The 18,748-nt window shown below is 40.6% G+C and overlaps 1 protein-coding gene across 1 annotated transcript in view; it reads left to right on the top strand.

The window, feature by feature from the left end:
- ZNF592 (zinc finger protein 592) overlaps positions 1-18,453 on the top strand; it is a gene marked incomplete in the record, with an annotated part of 184,163 nt that extends 165,710 nt beyond the window's left edge. The window contains 1 exon segment of the mRNA XM_053717265.1: positions 14,188-18,453. Within this exon segment, the coding sequence (XP_053573240.1) occupies positions 14,188-14,655 (468 nt within the window).
- Positions 18,454-18,748: the final 295 nt, after the last annotated feature.

The following is an 18,748-nucleotide window of genomic DNA, read 5'->3' as shown; positions in this document are numbered from 1 at the left end:
GCAGCCTCCTGAAAGGATCACAGCTCCTTCCACTAGGGCTGTGGCTTCCACATGGGCCTTCAAGAACGAGGCTTCTGTTGATCAGATATGTAGGGCAGCGACTTGGTCTTCACTGCACTCTTTTACCAAATTTTACAAGTTTGATACTTTTGCTTCTTCTGAGGCTATTTTTGGGAGAAAGGTTTTGCAAGCCGTGGTGCCTTCCATTTAGGTGACCTGATTTGCTCCCTCCCTTCATCCGTGTCCTAAAGCTTTGGTATTGATTCCCACAAGTAAGGATGACGCCGTGGACCGGACACACCTATGTTGGAGAAAACAGAATTTATGTTTACCTGATAAATTACTTTCTCCAACGGTGTGTCCGGTCCACGGCCCGCCCTGGTTTTTTAATCAGGTCTGATAATTTTTTTTTTTTTTCTTTAACTACAGTCACCACGGTATCATATGGTTTCTCCTATGCAAATATTCCTCCTTAATGTCGGTCGAATGACTGGGGTAGGCGGAGCCTAGGAGGGATCATGTGACCAGCTTTGCTGGCTCTTTGCCATTTCCTGTTGGGGAAGAGAATATCCCACAAGTAAGGATGACGCCGTGGACCGGACACACCGTTGGAGAAAGTAATTTATCAGGTAAACATAAATTCTGTTTTTGATTGAGTGTCCCTTTAACTTCGGTAGAATGACTGGAGTGGGAGGGAAGGGAAGGGAGGAGCTGTTTAACAGCTTTGCTGTGGTTCTCTTTGCCGCCTCCTGCTGCCCAGGAGATGGTTTTGCGGACCAAACCTGGATTCCTTCCTAAGGTTGTTACTAATAGGTATATCAATCAGGAAATTGTTGTTCCTTCTCTGTTTCCTAATCTTTTAAAGAAGGAGCGTCTGTTGCACAACTTGGACGTGGTTCGTGCTTTGAAGTTTTACTTGCAAGCAACCAAAGATTTCCGTCAAACGTCTTCTTTGTTTGTTGTCTATTCTGGAAAACGTAGAGGTCAAAAAGCTACGGCTACCTCTTTCTGTTTGGCTGAAAAGCATCATCCGTTTGGCATACGAGACTGCTGGACAGCAGCCTCCTGAAAGGATTACAGCTCACTCTACTAGAGCGGTGGCTTCCACATGGACTTTTAAAAATGATGCTTCTGTTGAACAGATTTGTAAGGCTGCGACTTGGTCTTCGCTTCATACCTTTTACAAATTTGATACTTTTTGCTTCTTCTGAGGCTATTTTTGGGAGAAAAGTTCTTCAAGCAGTGGTGCCTTCTGTTTAACCATCTGTCTTGTCCCTCCCATTCATCTGTGTCCTGTAGCTTTGGTATTGTATCCCACAAGTAAAGGATGAATCCGTGGACTCGTCGTACCTTATAGAAGAAAAGTACATTTATGCTTGCCTGATAAATTAATTTCTTCTATGGTACGACGAGTCCACGGCCCGCCCTGTCATTTTAAGACAGATTATATTTTTTTATTTTAAACTTCAGTCACCTCAGCACCTTGTAGTTTCTCCTTTTTCTTCCTCTACCTTCGGTCGAATGACTGGGGGGGTGGAGCTAAGGGAGGAGCTATATAGACAGCTCTGCTGTGGTGCTCTTTGCCACTTCCTGTTAGCAGGAGGATAATATCCCACAAGTAAAGGATGAATCCGTGGACTCGTCGTACCATAGAAGAAATTAATTTAGCAGGTAAGCATAAATTTACTTTTTTTCACTAAATAAAGTGTTTTCAAGCCTGTTTGTGATCATTACTAGCCTGTTTAACATGTCTGACATTGAGGAAAGCCAATGTTCAATGTGTTTGGAAGTTATTGTGGAGCCCCCACTAAAAATGTGTCCCTTATGCACTGAAAGGGCAATAAATTGCAAAGAACATATTTTAGCTGATAAAAGTATGTCGCAGGATGATTCTCAGTCAGAAGAGAATCGGGTTATGCCATCTAATTCTCCCCAAGTGTCACAACCATTAACGCATGCACAAGCGATGCCAAGTACTTCTAGTGCGTCTAATTCTTTCACCCTGCAAGATATGGCCGCAGTTATGAATACTACCCTCACAGAGGTTTTAGCTAAGCTGCCTGGGTTGCAGGGGAAGCGCAGTAGGTCCGGTGTGAGAGTAAATGCTGAGCCCTCTGACGCTTTATTAGCCATCTCCGATGTACCCTCACAATGTTCTGAGTTGGGGGTGAGGGAATTGCTGTCTGAGGGAGAGCTTTCTGATTCAGGAAAGATGTTCCCTCAGACAGACTCAGATATGACGGCTTTTAAATTTAAGCTAGAACACCTCCGCTCCGCTAAGGAGTGGGATAGACCAGGTATTCCGTTCTCTCCCCCTCCTACTTTTAAGAAAATGTTTCCCATATCAGACACCATTCGGGATTCGTGGCAGACGGTCCCTAAGGTGGAGGGAGCTATTTCTACCCTGGCTAAGCGTACAACTATACCTATTGAGGACAGTTGTGCTTTCAAAGATCCTATGGATAAAAAATTAGAGGGTCTTCTAAAGAAAATATTTATTCATCAGGGTTTTCTTCTGCAACCTATAGCGTGCATTGTTCCTGTAACTACTGCAGCTGCGTTTTGGTTCGAGGCTCTAGAGGAGGCTCTTAAGGTTGAGACCCAATTAGATGATATTCTGGATAGAATTAGGGCTCTCAAGCTAGCTAATTCTTTCATTACAGATGCTGCTTTTCAACTGCCCAGTTCCAAAAGTAGAACAGGGGCAGGGTTTTACTCCAATCTGTTTGTGGTTCCCAAAAAAGAGGGAACCTGCAGACCAATCTTAGATCTCAAGATCCTAAACAAATTCCTCAGAGTCCCATCCTTCAAGATGGAGACCATTCGGACTATTTTGCCAATGATCCAGGAGGGTCAATATATGACCACCGTGGATTTAAAGGATGCATATCTTCACATTCCTATCCACAAAGATCACCAGTTCCTCAGGTTTGCTTTCCTGGACAAGCATTACCAGTTTGTGGCTCTTCCTTTCGTGTTGGCCACAGCTCCCAGAATTTTCACAAAAGTGCTAGGGTCCCTTCTGGCGGTTCTAAGGCCGCGGGGCATAGCAGTGGCGCCTTATCTGGACGATATCTTAATTCAGGCGTCAACTTACCAACTAGCCAAATCTCACACGGACATCGTGTTGGCTTTTCTAAGATCTCACGGGTGGAAGGTGAACGTAAAAAAGAGTTCACTTATCCCCCTCACAAGAGTTCCATTCCTGGAAACTCTGATAGATTCGGTAGACATGAGAATTTTTCTGACGGAGGTCAGGAAATCAAAGATTTTAACCACCTGCCGAGCTTATACATGCTCAAACAGTGGAATGGGGATTATGCAAATTTATCTCCTCAGATAAATCTGGATCAAGAGACCAGAGACTCTCTTCTTTGGTGGTTGTCACAGGATCATCTGTCCCAGGGAATGTGTTTCCGCAGGCCTGCATTGGTCATAGTGACGACGGACGCCAGCCTATTGGGCTGGGGTGCAGTCTGGAATTCCCTGAAAGCACAGGGTGTGTGGACTCAGGTGGAGGCTCTCCTCCCGATAAATATTCTAGAACCGAGAGCGATATTCAACGCGGTTTAGGCGTGGCCTCAGCTGGCTTCGGCCAGATTCATAAGATTCCAGTCGGACAATATCACGACTGTAGCATATATCAATCAGGGGGGAACAAAGAGTTCTCTAGCGATGATAGAGGTTTCCAAAATAATTCGATGGGCAGAGACTCACTCTTGCCATCTATCAGCAATCTATATCCCAGGAGTGGAGAACTGGGAAGTGGATTTTGTAAGTCGTCAGACTTTTCATCCGGGGGAGTGGGAACTCCATCCGGAGGTGTTTGCACAATTGATTCATCGATGGGGCACACCAGAATTGGATCTGATGGCATCTCGTCAGAATGCCAAACTTCCTTGTTACGGGTCCAGATCAAGGGATCCTCAAGCAGTACTGATAGATGCTCTAGCAGTACCTTGGTCGTTCAACCTGGCTTATGTGTTTCCACCATTTCCTCTCCTTCCTCGTCTGATTGCCAGAATGAAACAGGAGAGAGCTTCAGTGATTTTGATAGCACCTGCGTGGCCATGCAGGACTTGGTATGCAGACCTGGTGGACATGTCATCTCTTCCACCATGGACGCTGCCGCTCAGACAGGACCTTCACATTCAAGGTCCGTTCCAGCATCCAAATCTAGTTTCTCTGCGGCTGACTGCTTGGAGATTGAACGCTTGATTTTATCCAAGCGGGGTTTCTCTGAGTTGGTCATAGATACCTTGATTCAGGCTCGAAAGCCTGTCACTAGGAAAATTTATCATAAGATATGGCGTAAATATCTTTATTGGTGCAAATCCAACGGCTACTCATGGAGTAAGATCAGGATTCCTAGGAGTTTGTCCTTTCTCCAAGAAGGATTGGAGAAGGGGTTATCAGCTAGTTCCCTAAAGGGACAGATATCTGCTTTATCAATTTTACTGCACAAGCGTCTGGCAGATGTTCCAGACAATCAGTCGTTTTGTCAGGCTTTGGTTAGAATCAAGCCTGTGTTTAAACCTGTTGCTCCGCCATGGAGTTTGAATTTAGTTCTTAAATTTCTTCAAGGGGTTCCGTTTGAACCTATGCATTCCATAGATATTAAGCTTCTATCTTGGAAAGTTCTGTTTTTAGTTGCTGTCTCTTCGGCTCGAAGAGTTTCTGAACTATCTGCATTTCAATGCGACTCGCCTTATCTTGTTTTTCATTCTGATAAGGTGGTTTTGCGTACCAAACCTGGATTCCTTCCTAAGGTTGTTACTAATAAGAATATTAATAAGGAAATTGTTGTTCCTTCCCTGTGTCCTAATCCTTCCTCTAAGAAGGAGCTTCTGTTGCACAACTTGGACGTGGTTCGTGCTTTGAAGTTTTACTTGCAAGCGACCAAAGATTTCCGTCAAACATCTTCTCTGTTTGTTGTCTATTCTGGAAAACGTAGAAGTCAAAAAGCTACGGCTACCTCTTTCTTTTTGGCTGAAAAGAATCATCCGTTTGGCATACGAGACTGCTGGACAGCAGCCTCCTGAAAGAATTACAGCTCACTCTACTAGAGCGGTGGCTTCCACATGGGCTTTTAAAAATAATGCTTCTGTTGAACAGATTTGTAAGGCTGCGACTTGGTCTTCGCTTCATACCTTTTCCAAATTTTCCAAATTTGATACTTTTGCTTCTTCGGAGGCTATTTTTGGGAGAAAAGTTCTTCAAGCAGTGGTGCCTTCTGTTTAGCCATCTGTCTTGTCCCTCCCGTTCATCCGTGTCCTGTAGCTTTGGTGTTGTATCCCACAAGTAAAGGATGAATCAGTGGACTCGTATCTTATAGAATAAAAGTAAATTTATGCTTACCTGATAAATTATTTTTTTCTTTGATACGACTAGTCCACGGCCCCGCCCTGTCAATTTAAGACAGATTATATTTTTTTGATTCTAAACTTCTGTCACCTCTGCACCTTTTAGTTTCTCCTTTTTCTTCCTGTACCTTCGGTTGAATGACTGGGGGGTGGAGTTAAGGGAGGAGCTATATAGACAGCTCTGCTGTGGTGCTCTTTGCCACTTCCTGTTAGCAGGAGGATAATATCCCACAAGTAAAGGATGAATCCGTGGACTCGTCGTATCATAGAAGAAATTAATTTATCAGGTAAGCATAAATTTACTTTTTTTTTTTTTAGTAGACAACCCAAAGTATTGATCTAAGCCCATTTTGGTATATTTCATGCCACAATTTCACCGCCAAATGCGATCAAATAAAAAAAATCGTTCACTTTTTCACAAATATTAGGTTTCTCACTGAAATTATTTACTAGCAGCTTGTGCAATTATGGCACAAATGGTTGTAAATGCTTCTCTGGGATCCCCTTTGTTCAGAAATGGCAGACATATATGGCTTTGGCGTTGCTTTTTGGTAATTAAAAGGTTGCTAAATGCCACTGAGCACCACATTTGTATTAGGCCCAGCAGTGAAGGGGTTAATTAGGGAGCTTGTAGGGTTAATTTTAGCTTTAGGGTAGTGTAGTAGACAACCCAAAGAATTGATCTAGGCCCATTTTGTTATATTTCATGTCACCATTTCACCGCCAAATGTGATCAAATAAAAAAAAAAAAAAATTTTTTTCACTAACTGGGTTTCTCACTGAAATTATTTACAAACAGCTTGTGCAATTAAGGCACAAATGGTTGTAAATGCTTCTCTGGGATCCCCTTTGTTCAGAAATAGCAGACTTTTATATGGCTTTGGCATTGCTTTTTGGTAATTAGAAGGCTGCTAAATGCCGCTGCGCACCAAACTTGTATTATGCCCAGCAGTGACTGGGTTAGTTAGGTAGCTTGTATGGAGCTTGAAGAGTTAATTTTAGCTTTAGTGTAGAGATCAGCCTCCCACCTGACACATCCCACCCCCTGATCCCTCCCAAACAGCTTTCCTCCCCCACCCCACAATTGTCCCCGCCATCTTAAGGAGTGGCAGAAAGTCTGCCAGTACTAAAATAAGTTTTTTGTTTTTTTTTTATTATTTTAAAAAGAAAAATCATATTCTGCTGTGTAGGATCCCCCCCTCCATACCCTACCCCCTCCCAAATCCCCCCTCCTCTGCACCCACCACCCTCTCCCAGCAATGTTTCTCTCCCACTGCGCCTAGATTGCGCCTTCACCTCCCGCGCGCACCCAGCATGGAGAACTGCTGGCTGGAAGGAAGTTCCCCAGCGATGGGCCGCCCAACTGCCTCCCTGCAATGGCTCCCACCCACCAACGATCGGCATCATCGCTGGCCGATGCAGAGAGGGCCACAGAGTGGCGCTCTCTGCATCGGTGTGCCTAAAAAGGTATTGCAGTGATGCCTCAATATCGAGGCATCACTGCAATACCTTGAAAGTGGCTGTAAGTGATCAGGATCGCTTCCAGCCGCTTGAAACCCCTGACAACTTACAGGGTATGTCGCTGGTCTTTAAAGACCAGTTTGTGTAAGACGTACCCTGTACGACATGCGTCGTTAAGGGGTTAAACAGCTCTTTTACATAAAAAAATACTAATTCCCTCTAGCAGTAAAACAACCCCACCCACCAAACGCCCCAAAATAAAAAAAATCTAACCCTAAAAAAACATAAGCTACCCATTGCCCCTAAAGGGACATTTGTATAGGCATTGCCCTTAAAATGGTTATCAGCTCTTTTGCTGTCCATTAAAATAAAAAAGCCATAAGCTAAAAAAAAAACTAAATTACCAATAGCCCTTGAAGGGGCCTTTTGTAGGACATTGCCCTAAGTTAAGCAACTCTTTTACCTAAAAAAAAATACCAGTTACCCCCTAACACTAAAGCCCCCCACCCAACCAACCCCCCAAAATAGAAAAAAAACTAAGTCTAAAAAAACCTAAGCTACCCATTGCCCCTAAAGGGGCATTTGTATGGGCATTGCCCTTAGAAAGGCAAACAGCTCTTTTACAAACAGCTCTTTTGCACCCAGAAGCAGAGACAAGCCCCCCCCCCCACACAAGACAGTTTATTTTACACATCTGATCCTGCAGCCCCTTTAGCTTGCTGCTGCCCACCATCTTTCCCTCTTCCCAGTGCTGCTGCTTAGTAAAATCATTAGGCACAATAAAAACCATATGTTGTGAGGAGCTACAAATTCCAGCCCACATTAGTGGCTGCAGGAAGGCCTACAGAATAATATACCAGCACTGCCGCCCTGCAGTCACTGCTGTGGGTTGTAATGTGTAGCTCCTCACTACACATGTTTTTATTGTGCCTAATGATTCTACTAAGCAGTGAGAATAGAAATCTGATGCTATATAATTTATCTATAGTGAGAATGTAAATCTGATGTTGCAATAGCGCTATATGATCTATATATAGTGAGAATGTAAATCTGATGCTACAATAGCGCTTATATAATTTATATATATATATATTGTGAGAATGTAAATTTGATGCTACAATAGCGCTATATGATTTATATATAGTGAGAATGTAAATCTGATGCTACAATAGCTCAATATGATTTATATATAATGAGAATGTAAATTTGATGCTACAATAGCGCTATATGATTTATATATATTGAGAATGTAAATTTGATGCTACAATAGCGCTATATGATTTATATATAGTAAGAATGTAAATTTGATGCTACAATAGCGCTATATGATTTATATATAGTAAGAATGTAAATTTGATGCTACAATAGCGCTATATGATTTATATATATATTGAGAATGTAAATTTGATGCTACAATAGCGCTATATGATTTATATATATTGAGAATATAAATCTGATGCTACAATCTGATGCCACCATCTTTTCCTCTTCCCAGTGCTGCCGCTTAGTCGAATTATTAGGCACAATAAAAACCATATGTTGTGAGGAGCTACAAATTACAGCCCACAGTAGCGGCTGCAGGAAGGCCTACAGAATAATATACCTGTAGTCGCTACTGTGGGTTGTAATGTGTAGCTCCTCACTACACATGTTGTCCAAATCCAGAAAGGGAAGAAGGAGATGTATAAGAGCTTGTGCCGAGCACGAACAAGTAATAGAGCAACGGGTGGCGGACGTGAAGTCTTGGTCCTTGTTTCCCGTTAAAGAGTTCCAGCGCTGCAACTTCTTTCTGCGGTTCCCAGCGGTACCGTTAGTGTCCCTGCACACCCCGTTAGCCTGGTGACCCACGCAGCTCTGCACCCGCATAGCCGCTGGAAGCGAGCCACGTGACTGGGAAAGTCTCTCCTAAAAAGCATTAAAGCCTATTCTGCTAGATCAATTTCCTCTTACTGGCCTTTTTAAAATGAGGCTTCTGTTCAACAATTTTGCAAGACAGCAATAGGGTCATTCTAAAATAAGTTTATTAAATTTTACCACTTTTTTGCTTTTTCAGAATCTGCTTTTGGTAGGAAAGTCCTCCAGGTAGCATTGTCTGGAACTTGGGTGCCTGCCTTTAAAAAATAAAATGTTGTCTGGCCCAAATTACTTGTGGACACCACAGTTTGGGTATTAGTTCCCAGGAGTAATGGCTCGTAGACTCTCACCACATTATGAAAGATAACATAATTTATTCTTACCTGATAAATTAATTTCTTTCATGGTGGTGAGAGAGTCCACAAGATCTGCCAATTTTCATTAAATATATGTATTTTTTTTTTCTTTTCCTGGAGGCAGTTCTAGTTTGCTCCTCATTTCCCCTGCTTTGTTCTTTTCTACGTCTCCTTGCTTTGGCTATACGTAAGACTAGCATACCAGAGAGATAGGAGGGGCTAAGTGCTCTTGGAGTTTTAAGAATCTTTGCCTCCTTTTTTTGGCCGGAAGTTGAACCCCAGGGGTAATGTCTGTGGTCTCTCACACCATGAAAGAAATTAATTTATTAGGCATGTAAAAAATGTTTTTCCTTTACGTGCTTTTCTATAGCCTATACTTAAGTATGGACACTTTCAGTATAGGTAGCAAAGGCAAATGAGGTTTTATCCAATCTGCCTGGTTTACAAGGAAAGCGGGACAGCTCTGGGTTAAGGAAAAATGCTGAGCCGTCTCACGCTTTAGTAGCCGTTTCTGATATGCCCTCACAATGCTCTGAAGGGGCGAGGGATTTGTTATCTGAGGGAGAAATTTCTGATTCAGGAAAGACGCTTCCTCAGACAGATTCTGATATGACGGCCTTTAAATTTAAGCTTGAACACCTCCGCTTATTGCTTAGGGAGGTATTAGCAACTCTAGATGATTGTGACCCTATAGTGGTCCCAGAGAAATTGTGTAAAATGGATAGATACTTAGAGGTTCCTGTTTACACTGATGTTTTTTCAGTCCCTAAGGATTGTGAATATTATTGCTAAGGAGTGGGATAGACCAGGTATTCCGTTCACTCCCCCTCCCGTTTTTAAGAAAATGTTTACCATATCTGATACCATAAGGGATTCATGGCAGACAGTTCCTAAGGTGGAGGGAGCTATTTCTACTCTGTCTAAGCGTACAACTATACCTATCGAGGACAGTTGTGCTTTCAAAGATCCTAAGGATAAAAAATTAGAGGGTCTCCTGAAGAAAATTTTTGTTCATCAAGGTTTTTCTCTCCAACCTATTGCGTGCATTGTTCCTGTAACGACTGCAGCTGCTTTCTGGTTTGAGGCTCTAGAAGAGGCTCTTCAAATGGAGACTCCATTAGAGGAAATTATGGACAGAATTAAGGCACTTAAGTTGGCTAATTCTTTTATTACAGATGCCGCTTTTCAACTGGCTAAATTAGCGGCAAAGAATTCAGGTTTTGCCATTTTAGCACGCAGGGCGTTATGGCTTAAGTCCTGGTCTGCTGATGTGTCATCTAAATCTAAACTTTTGAACATTCCTTTCAAAGGTAAGACCCTATTCGGGCCTGAACTGAAGGAGATTATTTCAGACATCACTGGAGGGAAAGGTCATGCCCTCCCTCAGGATAGATCAAGGATGAGGGCCAAACAAAATAATTTTCGTTCCTTTCGGAACTTTAAGAGTGGTCCCGCTTCAGCTTCCTCTGCTACAAAGCAAGAGGGGAATTTTGCCCAATCCAAGTCAGTCTGGAGACCTAACCAGGCTTGGAACAAGGGTAAACAGGCCAAGAAGCCTGCAGCTGCCTCTAAGACAGCATGAAGGGGTAGCCCCCGATCTGGGACCGGATCTAGTAGGGGGCAGACTCTCTCTTCGCTCAGGCTTGGGCGAGAGATGTTCAGGATCCCTGGGCTTTAGAAATTGTGTCCCAGGGATATCTTCTGGAATTCAAGGGCTCCCAAGGGGGAGATTTCACATTTCTCGATTGTCTGTAAACCAGACAAAGAGAGAGGCGTTCTTACGTTGTGTAGAAGACCTACATACCATGGGAGTGATTCGCCCAGTCCCAAAGGAGGAACAGGGGCTAGGGTTTTATTCAAACCTGTTTGTGGTTCCCAAGAAAGAGGGAACTTTCAGACCAATCTTGGATCTCAAAATTTTAAACAAATTCCTCAAAGTTCCATCATTCAAGATGGAGACTATTCGGACTATTCTACCTCTGATCCAGGAGGGTCAATATATGACTACCGTGGACTTAAAGGATGCGTATCTACACATCCCTATTCACAGAGATCATCATCAATTCCTCAGATTTGCCTTTCTAAACGGGCATTACCAGTTTGTGGCCCTTCCTTTCGGGTTGGCCACGGCTCCTAGAATTTTCACAAAAATGCTAGGGTCCCTTCTGGCAGTTCTACGACCATGGGGCATAGCAGTGGCGCCTTATCTAGACGACATCTTAATTCAGGCGTCGACTTTCCAGCTAGCCAAGTCTCACACAGACATCGTGTTGGCTTTTCTGACATCTCACGGGTGGAAGGTGAACATAAAAGAGTTCTCTCTTCCCTCTTACAAGAGTTTCTTTCCTAGGGACTCTGATAGACTCGGTAGAAATGAAAATATTTCTGACGGCGGTCAGAAAGTTAAAACTCTTATCCACTTGCCGAGCTCTTCATTCCATTCCTCGGCCATCAGTGGCTCAGTGTATGGGGTAATCAGACTCATGGTAGCGGCAATGGACATAGTTCCTTTTGCCCGTCTACACCTCAGACCACTGCAACTATGCATGCTCAAACAGTGGAATGGGGATTATGCAGACTTATCTCCTCAACTGCATCTGGACCAGGAGACCAGAGATTCTCTTCTCTGGTGGTTGTCTCAGGACCACCTCTCTCAGGGAATGTGCTTCCGCAGGCCAGAGTGGCTCATTGTAACGACAGATGCCAGCCTGCTAGGCTGGGGTGCAGTCTGGAACTCCCTGAAAGCACAGGGCTTATGGTCTCGGCAGGAAGCTCTCTTGACGATAAACATTTTAGAACTAAGAGCGATTTTCAATGCGCTGCAGGCGTGGCCTCAGCTTGCTGCGGCCAAATTCATCAGGTTTCAGTCGGACAACATCACGACTGTAGCTTATATCAATCATCAGAGAGGAACAAGGAGTTCTCTAGCGATGATGGAGGTAACCAAAATAATCCGGTGGGCAGAGGATCACTCTTGCCATCTCTCAGCAATCCACATCCCAGGAGTAGAGAACTGGGAGGCGGATTTTCTAAGTAATCAGACTCTTCATCCGGGGGAGTGGGAACTCCATCCGGAGGTATTCGCCCAGCTGATTCAGCTATGGGGCACACCAAAATTGGATCTGATGGCGTCTCGTCAGAATGCCAAACTTCCTTGTTACGGGTCCAGGTCCCGGGATCCCAAGGCGGTACTGATAGATGCTCTAACAGTGCCTTGGTCCTTCAATCTGACTTATGTATTGCCACTGTTTCCTCTCCTCCCACGTCTGGTTGCCAGAATCAAGTAGGAGAGAGCTTCGGTAATTCTGATAGCTCCTGCGTGGCCACGCAGGACTTGGTATGCAGACCTAGTGGATATGTCCTCGGTTCCACCGTGGACTCTGCCAATGAGGCGGGACCTTCTAATTTAAGGCCCGTTCACGCATCCAAATCTAATTTCTCTGCGTCTGACTGCTTGGAGATTGAACGCATGATTTTATCAAAGCGTGGTTTCTCTGAATCGGTCATTGATACCCTGATTCAGGCTAGAAAGCCTGTCACCAGGAAGATTTATCATAAGATTTGGTGCAAATATCTTTATTGGTGTGAATCCAAAGGTTACTCGTGGAGTAAGATTAGGATTCCTAGAATATTGTCTTTTCTCCAAGAAGGTTTGGAGAAGGGATTATCTGCTAGTTCTCTTAAAGGTCAAATATCTGCTTTGTCTATTCTACTTCACAAACGTCTGGCAGATGTCCCAGACGTTAAAGCATTTAGTCAGTCTTTGGTCAGAATCAAGCCTGTATTTAAACCTGTTGCTCCGCCATGGAGCCTAAACTTAGTTCTTAAAGTTCTTCAAGGGGTTCCGTTTGAACCTATGCATTCCATAGATATTAAGCTTCTATCTTGGAAAGTTTTGTTTTTAGTAGCTATCTCTTCGGCTCGAAGAGTTTCTGAGCTATCTGCTTTACAATGTGATTCCCCTTACCTTGTTTTCCATGCAGATAAGGTGGTTTTACGTACCAAACCTGGGTTTCTTTCTAAGGTTGTTTCTAATAAGAATATCAATCAAGAGATTGTGGTTCCTTCTTTGTGTCCTAATCCTTCATCTAAGAAGGAACGTCTGTTACACAATCTTGATGTGGTTCGTGCTTTAAAATTCTACTTACAAGCAACTAAAGATTTCCGTCAAACATCTTTTTTGTTTGTTGTTTATTCTGGTAAACGGAGAGGTCAAAGGGCTACGGCTACCTCTTTCCTTTTGGCTGAAAAGCATCATCCGTTTGGCCTATGAGACTGCTGGACGGCAGCCTCCTGAAAGGATTACTGCTCATTCTACTAGAGCTGTGGCTTCCACATGGGCTTCTGTTGAACAGATTTGTAAGGTGGCGACTTGGTCTTCGTTTCATACTTTTTCCAAATTTGACAAATTCGATACTTTTGCTTCTTCGGAGGCTATTTTTGGGAGAAAGGTTCTACAAGCAGTGGTGCCTTCTGTTTAAGGTCCCTGTCTTGTCCCTCCCTTCATCCGTGTCCTAAAGCTTTGGTATTGGTATCCCACAAGTAAGGATGAATCCGTGGACTCGATACATCTTACAAGAGAAAACATAATTTATGCTTACCTGATAAATTTATTTCTCTTGTGATGTATCGAGTCCACGGCCCGCCCTGTTTTTTAAGACAGGCATATATATTTTTATTTTTAAACTTTCAGTCACCACTGCACCCTATGGTTTCTCCTTTTTCTTCCTAGCCTTCGGTCGAATGACTGGGGGGTGGAGCTAAGGGGGGAGCTATATAGGCAGCTCTGCTGTGGGTGATCTCTTTGCCACTTCCTGTATTCCTGTAGGGGAGGAGAATATCCCACAAGTAAGGATGAATCCGTGGACTCGATACATCACAAGAGAAATAAATTTATCAGGTAAGCATAAATTATGTTTTCATGTATAAAGTATTTAAACATGTTTAGTGCTTTCATAGACATAGACTTGGAGTATGAACTTAGTTTGGATCAATTTTCTATTGCTTTCCTAGTAATACATGACATGTATTGTAAACATGAGAAGCCCTGGGAAATCCTATTTAGCTTTTTTTTATTTTGTCCATTTGTTTATATTTTCCTCTTTCTATTCATCCCTTATGTAAATAATAAAACCTGCCTTTCCTATTTCCAGACCTCAGGCTCCAAGAGAACGGTTAGAGAGGCTATAGAGAATGCTGAGGATTCAAAAAGGTCCAGCTGCAAGAAGCCGAAATCCCTATACAAGTGTGCTAAGTGTGGCTTCACTACGGACAGCAACACAGCATTTCTTGAGCACATACCTCGACACAAAACGGACAATTCAGCGTGCCAGTGTGTGCACTGTGGCTTGTGTTACACATCCCAGATATCACTCAATAGGCACCTCTTCATTGTTCATAAGGTAAAGGAAGAAGAAGAGGAGGAAATACAAATATCAGATGCAAACTCAGACAAGAAGCCCTCATCAGAGTTTCTTTCTGTGGGTCTTAAGCAAGAGCAAAGAGAACCATTGGAGTGTGCCCAGTGCAGTTTAACTTTTGACCTTGAGAGTGCACATGCTGCTCACCTCCAGACTCACAAGGAACACCCTTCTAAAAATCAGAACAAGGATTCCAGATAGTTTGAGGTTAATATGATATTTGGCTTTTGGAAATAATGCAACAAATGTTCAAAGACTTTATAAAAATATAAAAGAATTTTAAAAGAATTATTTTTACTGCGAATATTGGAGGGTTGTTGATTTAAACTTTTAAAAAAAACTGTAAAAATTTAAGGTACCATGCTTCTTACAGCAGACCAATAAGTATTCACTTAGAGACCACAACACAATAATGCTTACAAACGCAACGCCCAGCAATAGGAGGGAGATCAACAGAGAGCCAAAAAAGGGAAAAGTGTTATTTTTTCTTTTTAACTCCTTTTCGTAAAATTTTAACTTCAGCTATTAAACCTCTTACATCATAGTATTGAAACGTTAAAATGGTTTGTCAAATTTCCTTCCTGTCAGACTATAATGCATTAGGAAGTAAATAGCAGAGGCAATACTAATGCTTCACTGCCAGTCCAGATTGTCCTGTTAAATGATGCAGTATTTTATAGAAATGACTTGAGACCACTGTTTTAAGTGACCTTGAATGTTATTTTTCAAACAAGCAATTGTAAGGAGTTTCTTCTGTAAAATCTGTTGCTTAAAGTTTAAAAAAAATATATATATATATATATACATTTACAAAGATCAAAAAGCCTTAGATGGATCTTATTGTCCCAACAATACTGCTCATTATATTACATCATAGGTCTGGATGACTTTCATTGCTTAGTTTACGGGTATAATACAGATAGAGATATCCAAACTTTTATGATAACCATCAGAACTTATATTTTATTTTTTAAATTAAACTTTTAACAACGTTGAAGTTTTCTGGGCTTTAACGCAGATGGACGGAATACAACTTCCTAAGCGGGTGGCTTTCCTGAAGCCACTGGCTCTTCCCTGATGGGATCGCTGTCTGGAGGGCATGCCTAGCAACATAGGGATGCCCCCCCCCAGACGCGATCCCATCATTGAAATCTCGTGATCATGTGCACGATTGCAAGATTTCAAATTGTTTACATCGGAACAGTTGTTCCGATGTAGACTCTTTAACCCCGGCAGGAAATGGTAAAAAGCAGATTCACTTTGTTTACATAAACTTAGATTACTGGTAACATATAGATACATAGAGTAACAAAAATTATACTCTATGGGGAGTTATTGTGTTCTATAGAGGAACACTGTGTTTAAAGCGCAATAAATTCACAAGTGTGAAATCCCCGCAAGTTGATTACTTAAAATAACATTGTAACACACATTCATTATTTTATTTTGTCTACGTTTACTGTAAAAATACCCCTAAACATTCTGTAATCTAAATATGCTGAAAATGTATTTGCCCCATCCAACTTAATTCTACAGGGTTATTGCTTAGAGCAGTGCACTAACTTATGTACACCTTACCCTAACTGGTTTCAATCAATTCTCAAATGGATTTTCAAGCGGCTTATTGCCTTTTTTTTTTTTTTTTAAACTTTGATGCAAGGATACCTTTTGTTATTAAGCTTTTGCAACTTTATACAGCAAAGTTTGTGCTTAAAGGGATGAACACAAAATAAATGCTAGATATAATATATGCAGATTTTTTTTAATTCTAAAGTTTACATATTTGAAGAAAAAAGGTTAAACTTTTAGTTTCTGTACAGTAGCGGGAACTTTTATGTTCTAAGTAATGCTTGGATAAAAGACCATTCTCCTCTAATATACATTGTTAAAAAAAAAGTTAGGGTTTTTTATAAATGATCTATTAAAGTAACAATCTCAGGTTTAGTGCTCCCTTTAACAGAGGGCTCATGACGTGGCAAAAACAGGATTAAACCATTGTATTGTTATGACGCAAATAATTTAAATATTTCATATGATCAGAAAAGGTTACAATCTGTAGAATTTGTCAATAGATGTTGCTTTCAGGTGGGGGTTAACACATTTTATAAGAAAATATTTTTTTTTAACATTTTGGAAAGAGCATATCAGCATGATATTTAACATTTTTCTTTCATACTAGTGCTAAGCGTCTAGAAAATAAGTAGATGTATGTGTTCTAACAGATTCCTTGTTTGTAATTTGCTCCTTTAATATAATTTGTGAAAATTGTAAAATCTTTTAAAGAATTGTCAGCTCTTAAGACCTTGCAAAGTGACATAAAATTGATACACGTTTCAAGCAGAGTAAGACCATTCTGGTAGAATTAGGAGCAAAGTGAAGAGTATACATAACTTGAAACAATTCCAATAACTTGTCAAAAAAATGGGCCTTTAAAATCGGAGAACAATAACATAAATAACATACTATGCTGTAAAACTTTGGGTCTCTGTTCCATTGAAAAGTGTTTTTATTTATTTTTGGCTGCATCATTTAATGGTACAAATCTGACTGTAACAGATTATCTCTTGCATTCCCTCCAAAAAACCTGCAACGTGTTAATCTTTTTGTTTTTGATTTTCATTACCCCTGTCATTTAAGGGGTCAGTAAAATGTTACCCAGGTTCTATCCATTTATTTTCTTCCAATACTCAATTTTATAAATTATTCATTGGAATCTTTTTATTGTATTTAAATGTAGTCATATTGACTATGTACATATATACATATATATATATAAATAAATCTATACTTTCATTTCTTAAAGGTGCTGTCCCCTTGCTATGTATATACTGTGATGAATTTTATATATTTTGTTGTGTATACACACATGTACACATTCATATTATACATGTATATTATGTATATACATAAATACTAGTATTCATTAGCCATTATATATATATATATATATATATATATATATATATATATATATATATATATATATATATATATATATATATATATACACACAAATATCTCACAGGGCTTGGAATTTCCTCCAGTTCTATATGAGTAAGAAATACACACACACTGATTTCATTTTACACACACACACACACACACAACACTCGTATATATATATATATATTCCTATATACATACTTGTATAAATTGGTCATCTGTTGAACTAAATTGACCATTCATATTATATATAACACTCCATGATTGTGTACATGTGTGTCCATTTAAATACATATTTATACATACCAATGTGTTTTATATTTAATGTTTCTTGAGATGGATATATACACACAAGCTGCCTTTTGTCTTTATGTATCATTGTACACTGCAACACAGGCTGGTTAGGACACGACCTTGTACCCGGTTCATGCTGTAGAAGAAAACAAATCTGTACTGTGTAATTTTAGAGTCCTTGCTTTCCTGCTTGTTTGGAAATGCTACAGTGTGTTATTTAACGCTTTACTATATCATCAAAGCCTTTAATGCACTGTAGATATTTGATTATACAACACAATGCATTTCAGGCCTCTAGTGTTGAAATGACTGCTCTATAATCCGTCTCAGAAGCTGTAAAACACTGCATTTTGCCTTTATTGTAACTCCCTTCCATTGCACATGCTGCTAAGTGGCACTGCACCTTTTACATGTTAACATTACTGCATATATTACTTGCAATATGATCTGATTTTGTGCTGAGCCAAGATTTACTCTATTGTTTACTTGCTTTAAATATTTGTAAAATAATTTAATAAAAACAGAGAATTAGTTGCTATTTATCGTTCCATTTAAATATTAGAAAATTTAATCTGGTCTCGTTGTGGTTTTTATACAAACAACTAAATATTTCTACCTTTTATAACCACATTATAGTAGTTTAGATGACTGTCCAGTGTATACTGTTCATATGGATATCATTTTATGACAGACATCTGTTTGTTCTGCAGAGGATCATGTGTACTTTAGTTCCATATATTTTAAATAAAAGTTTAAAATACAGACACAGATGAAAGTATCTCTTTGTAACAAAGAATCTTGTTTTATGAAGGGAGATTAAATTTACAAATGAAAAACACTCCAGAAGAGGCTGAAGCGTAGATGGCAGGGCTTGACCAATTTCTCTAAAATATAAGAGCTGTTAGTTAGGATCCAGACATTTTGGGGCCGTAAATTGTTTTGTGTGTGTATTTATTTAACAGTATTTTTTAAACAAAAATACATCATTTTCATTTATAAAAGTAAAAAATACATACTGAAAAATCCTCTTCCACACAACTTTAACCCAGAAGGGGTT

The sequence above is a fragment of the Bombina bombina genome, chromosome 6 (genome assembly GCF_027579735.1).
Source record: "Bombina bombina isolate aBomBom1 chromosome 6, aBomBom1.pri, whole genome shotgun sequence".
Taxonomy (NCBI): domain Eukaryota; kingdom Metazoa; phylum Chordata; class Amphibia; order Anura; family Bombinatoridae; genus Bombina; species Bombina bombina.
The sequence above is the reverse complement of the archived record's forward strand: the minus strand, read 5'-3'. Positions and strand labels throughout refer to the sequence as shown.